This window comes from Terrapene carolina, unplaced genomic scaffold, assembly GCF_002925995.2.
Source record: "Terrapene carolina triunguis isolate 2854851 unplaced genomic scaffold, T_m_triunguis-2.0 Scaffold32602, whole genome shotgun sequence".
Classification (NCBI taxonomy): domain Eukaryota; kingdom Metazoa; phylum Chordata; order Testudines; family Emydidae; genus Terrapene; species Terrapene triunguis.
The window spans coordinates 841-15022 of record NW_020696953.1 but is presented as its reverse complement, the minus strand read 5'-3'; the positions used below and the strand labels follow the sequence as shown (position 1 = coordinate 15022).

The 14182-nt window shown below is 44.5% G+C and overlaps 1 protein-coding gene across 1 annotated transcript; it reads left to right on the top strand.

Annotated features, from left to right (window-relative positions):
• The first annotated feature begins 6328 nt into the window (after nt 1–6328).
• On the top strand, nt 6329–13695 carry LOC113409341 (myelin protein zero-like protein 1). The gene is made up of 2 exons (XM_026663131.1): nt 6329–6476; nt 13511–13695. Exons 1-2 carry the CDS (start codon nt 6329–6331, stop codon nt 13693–13695), a joined length of 333 nt encoding a protein of 110 aa, XP_026518916.1.
• Nucleotides 13696–14182: the final 487 nt, after the last annotated feature.

Below are 14182 nucleotides of genomic sequence, written 5' to 3'. Positions count from 1 at the left end.
AGCCAACAAATAAAGATTAACAAAATAACCCAGTAGGATAACCAGCAGGAGTGACTAAAAAGCCTTGATGACATGTCACATCATATGAACATTATAAGTGGGTTTTTAATTATCATTGCTAAAGGAAAGATGACCTACAGTGGGAGAACCACAATTTTTTCCTTCCAAACAAAATGAAAATATATCTGAATAATCTGACCTTGTTCTGTCATTCTACTGCATCTGGGTGAAGAATGCTTTGGACAGTGGAAAGATGGTTCATCTGTGGAATTAGGAGTCTCTACCCACATGGCCTTTAATAGTAGCGTATACTTACAGGATATTAACAGCCTGTGTTCTATCCAGATAGGGTGGAAAGAAACAAAACTCTGTCTTACATGGCAAAGAGAAAATCACCTGTGGTCTTGGGTAAACTCTGTCCAGAAGGGCAAAAGCTGTACTGATTACCTTTCTTGAAAATTTATTTTGATAGTGAAAAGTGCTGGACTGCTCACTCTTGACAGTGATGTCCTCTATCCACAGAGCACTGTCAATCTCAAAGGCAAAAATTCCCAAATGGTGGTCTGGGGAACACTTCCTGGTGGACTTGGGAGAGCTGCTTAGTCACATGGGGCTGGATCTCCTCTCTTTCACCTGCTAACATCAGGGCTAGTGTACACTGGCAACGCTAAAGCGCTGCTGTGGCAGCGCTTTAACATGCCTTGTGTGGGCGCAGCGCAGCGCAGCTCTCCCAGCCCTCTTTTTTTAAAAAACACCCATCTCAACGAGGGGTATAGCTCCCAGCGCTGGGGCACTGTTTACACTGGCGCTTTACAACGCTGCAACTTGCTGCGCTCAGGGGTGTGTTTTTTTTCACGCCCCTGAGTGAGAAAGTTGCAGGGCTGTTAATTGCCAGTGTAGACAAGCCCTTAATTGACAGCTTAAAATACACAACTATTCTGCTAATATTACTTTCATGTAAGGAATTGCTGTAGCTGTCAGATGTTAGGAAATCATGAATAGAAAAGGAGACAATACACACAATTGCTCTGAGATGTCCTTCACACAATGGGGAAAACTTTGAGAGTCCTTGCCCTGAGGCATTCAGCCAACACTTAGGCCTGGTCTACACTAGGACTTTAATTCGGATTTAGCTGCCTTAATCCGAATTAACCCTTCACCCGTCCACACTACAGAGCCAGTTAATTCGAATTAAAGGGCCCTTTAAATCGATTTCTGTACTCCACCTCGACGAACGGAGTAGAGCCTAAATCGATTTTGTTAATTCGAATTAGGGTTAGTGTGGCCGCACACCACCGAATTAATGTGGTTTAAAACCGAATTAAGGTGCTTAGTGTGGCCGCGCACAATCGAATTTATACAACCTGTTTCCCAAATTCGAATTATCTAAATTCGGATTAATCCTGTAGTGTAGACATACCCTCACATTGCAGTGTTCCAAAGAGGATGGAGCTCGGCTGTTCTCAGTGGTGGCAGATGACAGAACAAGGAGCAATGGTCTCAAGTTGCAGTGGGGGAGGTCCAGGTTGGATATTAGGAAACACTATTTCACTAGGAGGGTGGTGAAGCACTGGAATGCGTTACCTAGGGAGGTGGTGGAGTCTCCTTCCTTGGAGGTTTTTAAGGCCCGGCTTGACAAAGCCCTGGCTGGGATGATTTAGTTGGGAATTGGTCCTGCTTTGAGCAGGGGGTTGGACTAGATGACCTCTTGAGGTCCCTTCCAACCCTGATATTCTATGATTCTAACCCTCAAGTTCAGTTTGGGTATTGGGAAGTGAAGTGTTTAAGTGTGGTGGTAGATAGCACCTTTCTGAAATTTCTGATAACTGCAAGTAGGGAACAAATTGGACATGTGCCCTGTGGGTGGATGAATTAGCCAATGCAGAAGAAGAAACCTGTATGATTGGCCAACTGCTACCTGTTTTTGTATGAAGCTGAAACACTGGAATTCCCGCATGGCATGCAGTTTATGCAAAACAGGTTAGACCATCCCTGGAGAACAAGACTCCCTCTGGCTACTAAATCCCACTCTGCAATACAGTAGTTTCTGTTAAGCAGTTTTCTCTTTGTTGTGAGATGACTCATGTGGAGGAGGAGGTAGCTATCAGGTGCTTAGCTTTCTTTCACTGCAGAAGTGACACTAATCATGGGTGGTGGTAGTGGCTGTAAGGGAATGCAAAATAGCCAATACCAGTCCCCCCGAAAAAAAATCCATGTACTAAAAAATTTGGAAAGGCAGACTTGTCTTGTTAGGCATGATATTGGGCAGGAGTGCTGACTGGCAGAGTAGCTGACAATGGGGTGTTACAAAGAGTCTCCGTCTTCTAGATAGATGAGCACTCTAACTGCACTTCGTAAGCACTGTTGGCGTGAACTGGAAGGGTCCGAGTTCACGTAGTTGTAGTGCAACCTTAAGGCGATCGAGGTACCTTTTATATTGCGCCAGCAAGGTTAGTGCACAGCACATTAGCATGCTTCCTGATTCACACCCTCATAGACCACAGAGCTGTGTTGACAAGTCTGTTGGGTAGGAGCAAGGACGCAACGGGGGCCCAGCCCTGCTCATCTTGGCCATAGTAGGGGAGGGGAAGAGGTATAATCGAAAGTGGCACCACCAATAACTCATTGCCCCTCAGGTTGAAAACCCTGAATCCACCACCAAATTACCTATTTTAATGTAGAGAAAATAAGTCTTCAAAATGTTGTTTTCCTATTCTTCTTGTGACTGGCTTAGATTCTGCCCCACAGCATAATTACAAAGCTTTATATACACTATATAGAGTTAGTTGTGTTGCTGGCCTACGTGCCTATTGGATAAATGCAATCCATAGAAGAATTCATCTCACTTTGGAAGGTCAGTGGGTCCCCTGTCAGACTTCAGAATGTTTGTCTCGAGACAGAGTTCAAAGGAAAGGATTCTTAAATTACCGTCTTTGAACTTAGGGTATTGCCTTTAGGTGGCCTTATGCTCCCATGCTACATAATTCCCAAAATAGCTTCCTCATATTGGAAGTAAACTACGCCCATTATCCTGTACACAGGTAGAGTGAGAAATTCCATCCTGGGACTTACTCCTCAGGTCAGCAATAGGTAAGACGGGACTGAAAGCCTGGTTGCGACACTCTGTATCTCGGGGAAACACCCTGCACCCCCATGTTCATCCTTATAATATGATTGTGTGGTATCCAGTGCAAAGTTTGTCATGTCGAGTGTCTTTGGAAGGCTCATGATGCATTGAGCATTGTTGTTATAGTAATGTTATAAGTTGTAATTTCATGTATATAGTTCTGAGGCTGAAAATGTGTCCTCATGGCTTAAAACAGGGGTTCTCAAACTGGGGGTTGTGAGGTTATTACCTGGGGGGGTCGCGAGCTGTCAGCCTCCACCCCCAAACCCCGCTTTGCCTCCAGCATTTATAATGGTGTTAAATATATAAAAAAGTGTTTTTAATTTATTAGGGTGGGTCGCACTCAGAGGCTTGCTGTGTGAAAGGGGTCACCAGTACAAAAGTTTGAGAACCACTGGCTTAAAACAAGCCCAGGCAAAACTCTCCAGGAACAGAGGGGCAGTTCACACCTCATCAGGGCATGTATGGGACAAGCCCAGCCCAGCCTCACAGGAACAAAGGACACTGGCCTAGGCAGCAACAAAGGATCTGTTGGACTCTGGAGTGAGTCACCCCCCTTCCCTTGGTCAGTTTGGGACTAGGATAAGGTAATGCTCACCTGACCCTGAAGGGGTGGGGGTGGGGGCAAAGCCAAGACAGGGAAGAAAGAACATAATAAAAGGGAGAGACATTTTCCATGCTCTTCCCCTCTCTTCCACCTCCATCTACAGACACCACCAGCAAGCGACTGAAGTGCTGATCGAAAGGGAGAGCCTGGCTGAAGGGCAGCCAGCCAGCCTGTGGTGAGAAGCATCTAAGTTGTAGGGTCACTGAAAGTGTTAAGATCAGCTTAGAATGTGTTTTGCTTTTATTTCATTTGACCAAATCTGACTTGTGCTTTGACTTATAATCACTTAAAATCTATATTTTTTAGTTAATAAATTTGTTTATTCTACGTGAAGCAGTGCGTTTGGTGTGAAGCATGCCAGAGACTCCCCTTGGGATAACCAGCCTGGTACATATCAATTTTTTTGTTAAATTGATGAACTCATATAAGCATGCAGCGTCTAGCGTGCATAACTGGACACTGCAAGATGGAGGTTCCCAGGGTTGTGTCTGGGACCGGAGATATTGGCTAGTGTCATTCGGGTGCACAATCCAAGCAGCAGCTGGCCAAAAGTGCTCACTCACGTAACTGGGAGCAGCTTACGTGCTAGAGGCTGTGCGTGAACAGCCTGGGAGTGGGGGTTCTCACAGCAGAGCAGGGTAAGACTGGCTCCCAGAGTCGAGGATTGGAGCGACCTAGCAGATCACCGGTCCAGATAACACCAGGGGAATGTCACACTGCTCTAGCCATTATGTCAGCCTGAGGCCTGGTCACCACTTAAATAAGAGGCTGACCTAGCTATGTTGGTCATGGGTGTGGAAAAATCCACACTCCTGACCGACGTAGCTATGTCAGCCTCATATTCAACTTGAGACCAGGCCTCAGGCTATGTACCAAGCTTGCCCATCTGGAAAAAGGGTGGAGCTGAGACTTGAGAATGTTTGTTTGTTTGTTTTGTTTTGTTTTTTGTTTGAGAACTTGAGAAAATGTGCACTACGAGTGGAAAGTATTCTCCACTTAGTCACGCCAAGTTCTTTAACACATTAGGACCAAAGTGAATATTGCAAACCAAGAGCTGTAAATCGAGTAAAAGTCAAAGTGCAAGGAGCAGCAGAAATAACTGACTGCAACAATTGTTTTAAAAGCTGCAATGCACTAGGGAGGAAAGCTGATTTAAAAAAAAAAAAAAAGTCAAGAAGACCTGAAGAGCTCTTGTAGCTCCAAAGCTTGTCTTTCACCAACAAAAGTTGGTCCAATAGAAGATATTCCCTCATCCACTTTACCTCTCTTTATCAATCTTGATTTTTTTTTTTAAACAGTAGTCCAAAACAGGACAATACAAGAAAGGTTCTTAAAGTCTCTCCTTGAAACACAGCAAAATCCTTCCTCATGAGGGAGAAATGTAAACTACTTAAAATTAACTCAGAGTGAGGGAGTATGCCTACAAATACCAACATTTGGCAGATCTATTAAAGAAAAACATTTTCTGGAATTGGATATATTGGAATCGATTTTTGGATAATCAAGTTCCTAAAAACTGAATCTATATCACTTTGTTTGAGCATGTGCTTAGTAGCCAGATGTTTCAAGGGCCAAGGCTGGGTTTGCAGGGAATTTAAGACTGCAGATGTTTGGAGGTCTCTACCACTGGCTGGGAGAGAAACCCTCATCCAGTTGAGCATCTGTTGCCAACACATGTTCAACTGAACTGATGTTAGCAATGTTGGGAACCCTAGGGTAGGCAATCCAGCAGCTGCTGACAGTTTGCAGCATCATGTTGACAAAACTTGCTGTGAGCAGGCTTAGATAATCCTGTGCTGAAGACTGTACCAGCAGCCAGTGGGGTGTGTACACTGAGGTCCCAGATGTTGCTAACTCCGGTTCAGAAGTAGAATTAGCAACGTTGGAATGTTTTCAAGTTTCCTTAAACAAGGCAATAAAAGCCTAAAAAATTCCACCATCTATTGTCTTATATCTAGTTTATACAAGAGATTAAAGTCTACAAGCTTACAAGATAATGCCATTCCTCAAGTCTAGATAAGCATGGAAAATTAATTTATTATTAAATAAATACATGCACCCATTAAGAGCCACAGGTGAGGCCTGTGGCAGTTTTCCTGGAAATCTGCCTCTCTGTGAAATTAATGTTGCATGCCTCCATTTTTCAATTGCACAATAGACTTGAAAATGTGCCACACATGCACCTAAAGGCTGTGGAAGGAAAGGTGCCCCCTGTTACTGATGCAACTGTCTTCTCCCAGTTTGAACTACAGGGGGAAAAAAACAAACTTGTACATTGTATGAAAGGTACTGTCCAGGTATCTTTTCCTTTAGCTGATGTCCATTATTTAAAAAAACAAACAAACACTTGAAACCTCTCTTCCCCTCCCCTTCCTCCCCCCTCCCCCCCGGTGGTACTTTTCTAACACAGATCTTTTCTAGCACAGATCAAATGCAATGTGCATGCTTCGTTACACTGGCCTTTGGGATTTAATCCTTAAGATGTGTGTGCAGCCCCTATATACTACAGGGTCCAGTATGCAATGCTCCATCTTGATCAGAATAATTTGTTACTGTGGCATTTAGTCTTCACAGGCTTCCCTGGTATATTAAGGATGAGGATGGCTGCAGTGTGTGCTCCATCTCATGCAAACTTGATGCAGCTCTTGGGTCCCTTTCCAGCTCTCGAGCTCTTACTGGGGCAAAGATTGGGCAGTGAAGCAGAACGGAGTAAGAGGCTTCTTAGAACAAGGACCCTTGCCAGTAAGTGTTGTCTCAGCAGCGTAGAGATAAAGGTGGGACTTCAGGACACTTGTAAAATGCCTAAAGCTGTACCAACTGGGTATATTTTCACCCTTCTGGTTTTACAATGGCAGTACGCCATAATGCCATTCTTTGACATACTTTTTTTTAACTGTACATATCTCAAGCCATATTGGTGCTCAATTGTGGTGGTATGGGGAGAGTCCCCCAGGGGAAAAGAATTGAATGTGTGGTAATCATAGTTTGATATACAACTTATCAGAGGTGGACTGGTTGGGTTTTTCAACTTGCACTTAGTCTTAAGCAAAAGAGGAACAAAGTTCTTAGTTTATATAAAACATGGAAAATCCAAGTGTGGTAACTGTTTCCTTTCCTGTTCTGCCTTAGCAATGACTCCTCAATTACATATGGGAGGGTGTAAAGACCCAACAACTCCACTGACTCACCGTTTTTATGATTCAAAACTGCCTTATATAGAATTGTTTTGCACGCCCTAAGTCCACCTTATGGATTTTCTCCGTTCCTCTTTCTACTCACTCATTGTTTATCATCAGTCTCTTCTCTCTTCCTTTATGGTCCAACAATAGCTATTGTCAATGCAAGAGAGATGTCTCCCTCATTTAGATTGGTGCCATCCCCTAATTTCTCTTGGAAATAAAAAATCTTCAGTTGTGAAACTTTATGAATATGTATTGGTAGGAATGGTCGTGAAGGCAGTCAAAATGAATCGTTTGTTGCTAACTAGCAAACCTTATAGAGATTATGTTGGCTATCTGGATGACATGATGACCCTGCAATACCAGGGCAGGATAGAGATTGTGGTGGGGTTTTAAGCACTCAAAAATTAGGCTATGTCTACACTACACAGCTTTTAGCAACATGGCTGTGTCACTACAGCCAGGCCGCTAAAAGTGGCGCAGTGTAGCTGCTGTTTGTCGGCTCTCCTGCCGACAAAAAAACTTCCGTCCCCAACAAACAGCGTTTGCATTGTTGGGAGGAGAGCGCTCCTGCTGACAAAGCGCTGTTCACACTGGTGCTTGTCACCGTCAAAACTTGTCTTTCAGAGGTGTTTGGAGAAAGGGGGGGGGTGGGAACCTGAAAGACACAAGTTTTGTCCTTCAGTTGCCAGTGTAGACATAGCCTTAGGCTAGGTCTACACTACAGCGGGGTTCCGACCTAAGATACGCAACTTCAGCTACGTGAATACCGTAGCTGAAGTTGCGTATTTTAGGTCGGCTTACCTGGTGGTGAGGACGGGGGAAAGCCGACCGCTGCTGCCGACTCCGCTGCCGCCTCTTGTCGAGGTGGATTTCCGGAGTCGACGGCAGAGCGATCAGGGATCGATTTTACCGCATCCTCACGAGACGCGGTAAGTCGATCCCCGATAAACCGATTGCTACCCGCCGGATCGGCGGGTAGTGAAGACGTAGCCTTAGTCATCTGTCATTTTTTTCCTATTCGGCTGCCTTCCCTAGGAAAAAGGGTGTTAAGTCGAGTTAGCTAACTCACTTGATATCTAATGAAGACAAGGCAGGCTGGAGTCTTCACAAGAATTAGCAGGTTGTGTTAGACTTGATTTCCCTCAGTTTTCACACTAATTAGAAGGTTGAATTAAAACTCCAACCTGCAAATTGGCAGTTTGAATTAAAACTGGAGGAAATCGAGTCTTTAACACTACCTGCTAAATCTTGTGAAAATACAAACCTGCCTTGTCTTCACTGGGGTGGGAGAGGAAGGTGTGTTCTTGATTTGAGCTGTTAAGAACTCTTCTCTTCCTCAGGAAGACAAAGCCTCAGTGGGTGGTGGCATTACTGGCCCCTGCAGAATTTCACACTAATTACCACACTGCTACTTAAACCTACAGCTGTCAGCAGGACTTACTCTGGGACAGATGCCAACCTTGTGATATCACTTCAACACCTCAGTTCCATACCTTTACTTGTCCTTTCATCTTGCTTTATTTAATTACCTTATTAACATCCTATTTACTTAAGTCTTTTGACTTTCATTTTAACCTTAATCTTATTTCACTTAATTTTCACACTTATGCTGTGTGAAAGTTCTCTCTCTCTCTCACTTTATTTGTGTTCTCCTAGCACCTAGGAGCCCTAGTCATAGACCAGGACCCATTGTGCTAGGCACTGAACGCAGAACAAAGACAGTCCCTGCCTCAAAAGTTTACACTCTGCAGCTATGTCTACACTACAGCCTATGTTGGCAAAACGTATGTGTAAATATTCCAAGTGACATCAATTACACCAACATAAGCATTCAGGTGCACAGCACTGTCAGTGGAAGAGCTTCTCCCACCGTCCTAGTTTATACTGCTTGCGGAGGAGGTTTTTTTATGCCAATGGAGAGCTGCAGCGCTGTATGTATAGACATAGTCTGTGTATAAGAAGAGACAAATGGGGGAGTACAAGGAAACAATATTGGTCAGCATGATAGGCAGTGCTTTCAACACAGCAATGGTCTAATTGCTGGTTTTTTGTAGCCATTATGGCAAAGGAGTTGAAGAGGGATTTGAAGGAAGGTAATGGAGTAGGATTGCAGATGTTTACAGGGCGCTCTTAAGTGTGAGGAGTGATGAGGTATGCAGGGGACACAAAGATGCTTGTTTGAAAGTTTAACAAGTGGGTGATGGAGGCTGGCTTCTTGGGCCAAGTGGAGATGGGAGTTGAGAGCTTGATAGCAAATGTGAGATGATAGGTAGGGTGGGATTAGGCTGTGAAGGGCATTGAAAGTGAAGGTAAGTAGCTTGTGTTTGATGTGATAGAGAAGGGAGAGCCAGTGGAGGGATGTAAAGAGCAGGGCTAGATAGCAGATAGCAGTGACACTTAGGCTTTCCCACTCCTGTCACTTCAACCTCCTCTTAAACTGAGTTTCACCCAGTGGATAACAACTTCATGAAAAATATATTGGACCGGTTTCTAAGCAAATTACGAGCTTGTTCTGCCACAAGACCATTTGGTCTAATTGGGTGAAAACTAATAAGTTTTAGGGGTCAAAATGAGTAACTTAGCTTGGAAACAATTTTGGTCGTGAACATCTGTTCTGTAAAGCAACTTTACGGTTATGCTGAGTAACTTTCCATTCTTTCCTTACTACAGGATGATTGCTGTAGAGCCTGCCTCTGAGAGGCGGGAAGGCCTAGTAACTGATATAGTCAGTCTGCTAAATTGCTGATAATAGGGTCAGTGATGACCGTCTCCAGAGAGGCTTTGTGCCACTGCTGCTTGTACTTTGCCAATGCACCTCTGGTAAGTAGGTGTTATTAACCTACCCAAAGACTGTTTCTAGCTGAGAAAAAGTGGACCTGCACACAGTGGTGTCTGCCTCTTCATAATTATACCTAAGATTTACACTTCCACAAGAGATGTTCAAGTGCAATTAACTTTACTGGTTATTCTCATCTTGTTTAATGCCACATAGCAGAGTGTGGGGTTCTGTATTTGGTATTTCAACTTCCTCCTTGGGTTTATCTGTTTATGGTTCTGCTTTTATTTTACTCTTACTTGGCTTGATTACACCAAATGGAGAGAAACTTATTCTTCAATAGCTATTTTGGTCAATTTTCCCATGTGGAGAAGAACTTAAACATAGTTTCTTGATCTCCAAACCTACCATTGTAGACACTAGGGTTCTCAGGACAAATTATTTGGTGGCCTCAGAGTGCAGCCATCAACTCTTGCTGGTGGCTGCTCACACTTTTTCCTAAAATACTTAATTAGCTTTAGGAAAAACAAATATGTGCATATTGTACAAATCATAGTAATTTATTTAGTGCTAGCTAATAAGTCTGCTGTGACAAGTGATATCAACGAACATACAAGTATCACTTGTCACAGCAGACTTACTCAGCCCCGGCAAGTTTAGGGACAAATTAAGCCCTGGATGGAGGATCGGGGGAGGCAGTAGGGGCTGGGGGAGGCAGCGGGGGGCTGGAGCCTGAAGCTTTGCGGCCGGAGCCTGCAACCCCGCTACTCCAAGGTTGAAGCCCAAAGCTTGAGCCCCGCCGCCCCTGTGTAAATGGGGAACTCACCGGCTGCCTGCTCCTCTAGTGTTGTGCCCCAGGTGACTCTAGAGGGGGGTAGGGCCCAACATCTGCTGGAAGCCCCAGAAATTTGAACTAAGTACTAATCTGAATGATTAGTACTTAGTCAAAGGCCAGCCTGTTTGGTAGAGCATAGCCTATGAGAATGCCAGATTCCGGTGCCAAGTTCTAGCTTCAGCAGCAGCGCTTCAAGTTCTTTATCTTTGTGCCGAAGTTGCTGCATTCCTTGTTGGATTTTACAACTTCCGTTTATAGATCTGATGCATTCTTGGGACGTGTTTTACTGATACACCTCTACCCTGATATAACACGACCCTATATAACACGAATTCGGCTATAACGCGGTAAAGCAGCGCTCCGGGGGCGCGGGGCTGTGCACTCCAGCAGATCAAAGCAAGTTCGATATAATGCGGTTTCACCTATAACGCAGTAAGAATTTTTTTTTTTTGGGTCCCAAGGACCGTGTTATATCGGGGTAGAGGTGTATAGTTAAACCAATAGAATTGGATAGCTTCCTGTGGGGACACTCTTATTCCAGAATGTTCTGCAGCTGTGTCAGAGGCACTGCATGAGGTGACCCTGAGCTCTTTCAGGCTAATATGACTCCTGACTGTTGCAGGGAGAGATGGGAAGGGAAAGCTGAAGGATGGTGTTCTGTATCACAGTCCTCTGATGTCTGTTTGGGATTTGAGGATATGGTCATAGATTCAATGATGCTGGTATCAGGGTTGGCTGGAGACTATAACCGGGAGCGGTCTTTGTTCCTGAGATGAATGCAGTTATGTTGCTACAGGGTTCAAGTCTGTAAGATCTGATCTTTAGTGAGGTTACAACTTTGGAGACTATGCTGTATTGTATGCGCTAGTGCCGGCTGGCTGTTTATGTAATTCAGGGGGTTACTACCACCTCCTGACCCTAACACATTTCTATTAAAGCATCAGGGTCTGTGGCTAGTGAGAATAAACTAACCATTGTGGGGTGGCTTTGTGATGTAGTCCACTGGGAATCTTAGTCTGGACCTGAAGAGACAATGTCCACTTATGAACTAAATGGGAAACCTGGCTTCTGTTCCAGGAGTGAAAGATTATTAATATTCAGGTGTACAACAGATCCTCCGATAGTAAAACTCCTTCTTAGCAGGGCTTAGGAGCGGAGCCCGGGGCTGGAGCGCAGACCAGTAGGTTTTATGCCCGGAGCTGGAGCGGAGCAATTCAAATATTTGATTGATCCAAATCCTTGCTGCTTAGTAAGTGTGGGCTGAAAGAGGGAGATGAGGCTTTTCTTCACCACACTTCCAAGGGCTATTTATGTACAACAGTGGCTTCCTGGAATAAACAGGTCAGTGCTTACTCCTTCCTGTTGGTAGCAATGAATCCTCTGTCCCCTATACAGGCAAGCAATGTCTCAGTGCTGATTTTACTTCCTACACTAATGTTGAGGGCATCTTGCTTGCTTTTTACCTGAAAGGGAGATTTGTTCTGTGGTTTGGACTTGAAACAATGGATTTTTTTCTGTTATCATAATAGCCACTCCATTAGCAGAAAAATCTACTTACAGCACTGCAGCTATGTATTCACTTCACTGAATTTCCAGAAGACCTCTTGTGTGTTCAGAATAAACATTTGGTAGTACGGACCCAAGGAAAGGAGTATTTCTTGGCCTGTAGTTAGATTATATGTAGGGGAGAAGGGAAGCTCTGATGCAACCTCTTGTTGAAAATCCACCTCCCTTAGAGCGCTGTTTCTGTGCTGTTCTGTTTGTTTGATACAATGGCTGTGATGACAAGGCAGTCAGTAATGCCCAGCCTCCCCTGGCCTCTTTAAACAAGGTTGTTCTGTAGGAGAATAAATAACTAGCACTTCCAGAGCACTCTACAGACCAACTTCTACAGAAGATGAACTTACTCTAATGAGCCATATGCAATCTTCAGGGCTCGCTTTCAGACCCGCTGCAGACTTACCACCCTATGTTGTTTTGGCAATCCATATTTAAACCACAACTCATCACCATGGTAGCTAAGTGTCTGGAGGCTGCCTCAGTTTAAAATATTATAATCTATCTTTAATAGAATGGACATTTATAGGCTTTTTTCCAAGCTTGTTGTGTGAGGTGATCCAACTTCCTTTCAGATTAAATTCGGATCTAATGGCAATAACACACCCCGGAGTCGCTGTTACCAACTTCTCCGTTTGTAAAATACTCTGAAGCTTACTCTTTTGGAAGTGAGGAGAAGGATGGGGTGACAAAGATTCCAGTCTGTATGACTGGCTGTGCACATCTATCACAGGCTCAGTAACGAGAAATCTTGGTAAACAGATCCTTCACCTGAAATGCTGTAGGAGTTAAAAGCTTTGGTAATGTTGTAAGTGAAACAATTCATATGTATTTCATTGATGATTTATTTAGGACTCCTGCTGAAGTGAGCCAGGGAATGGTAACATTACGCCTTTATAGAATTAGGTGGTGCACTTAGTCAAAAGGTTAGTTTCTCCCCCCCCCACTTCATCATGAGTGGAGTTGAATTTGGTGTTTTGTTCCAGTTGCAGCAGAGATTCAGTGTGTCATGGGGAGGAGAGAGGTGTGAACCAAGCAGGAAATGGATTAGCAGCAGGCCCAAAACCTTTCTCAAGGTTAACGTCTCAAAAACTGCCAGTGGAAGTTGGAGCAGTAAATACGAGGGAGTTTCGTACTATAACATTGTCTCCCACCAGCTGCACAACAGGAAGCAGCTGTTGGCATGGAACACCCCATAGCAAAAGCCACAAGAAAGGGGAAGCAGGATCCAGCCAATGTGTCCATGCTATAAACTTGATGTGATATCTGCACAACCCATCACCATAGGGGTGATGCTGCCTTCTTGGATCTCTTGTGTAATTCTTGAGGTGATACCAGTTCATCCCACGTAGCTTGTTCTTTGCTGGTCCTTGAAGACAGCTCTTGACTTTCATTTTTCCTTTTCCTCTTCCCCACCCCCAAACAGTCAGAGTATCAGCACTTGATGTGAAGACACCAGAGGAGCTCTTTGTGGAGAATGGGACAGAAGCAAGACTTCCATGCACATTTTCATCCCGAGATGTGATCAGCAGCGCAGCGTCCATCTCCTGGAGCTTCCAACCAGAGGGAGCAACAACCCCTATATCAGTAAGAGCCCTTTGTCTGGGTTGATCCTGCTGTTTGGGGCAGGGCTGGGAGGGGGAAATCTTGGATATTATTAAGGAAGAACTCTGCTGGGTGGCTGCCGCATAGGGAATTTAGGGAAGCGGGGAGCTATTGGGGGGGGGGGGGGGGCTGCCCATCCACCCTGGTTCCAAGCCGCCACCACTAGCTCCAACAGGCTGCTCTTTCTGTAAGCAGTGGACAAACCAAGTGGCTACCAAACGCCGTTATAAGGGAGCATTGTGCAACTTTAAATAAGCATGTTCCCAAATTAATCAGCAACGTAACAACGAAACAATGTTAACCGAGACGACTTTAAGTGAGGAGTTAGTGTACTGCCTATTGAGGGGGTGGATTTACTACATTGACAGGAAAAACCTCTTCAGTCATTGTAGCAAGTGCCTGTGCTACAGTGGCCTCGCTGTAGTGTGCTTCTGTAGTGCTTGTAGTGTACACATACATTCTAAACCTCAAAAAGGTGCACAGTTAGGTAACA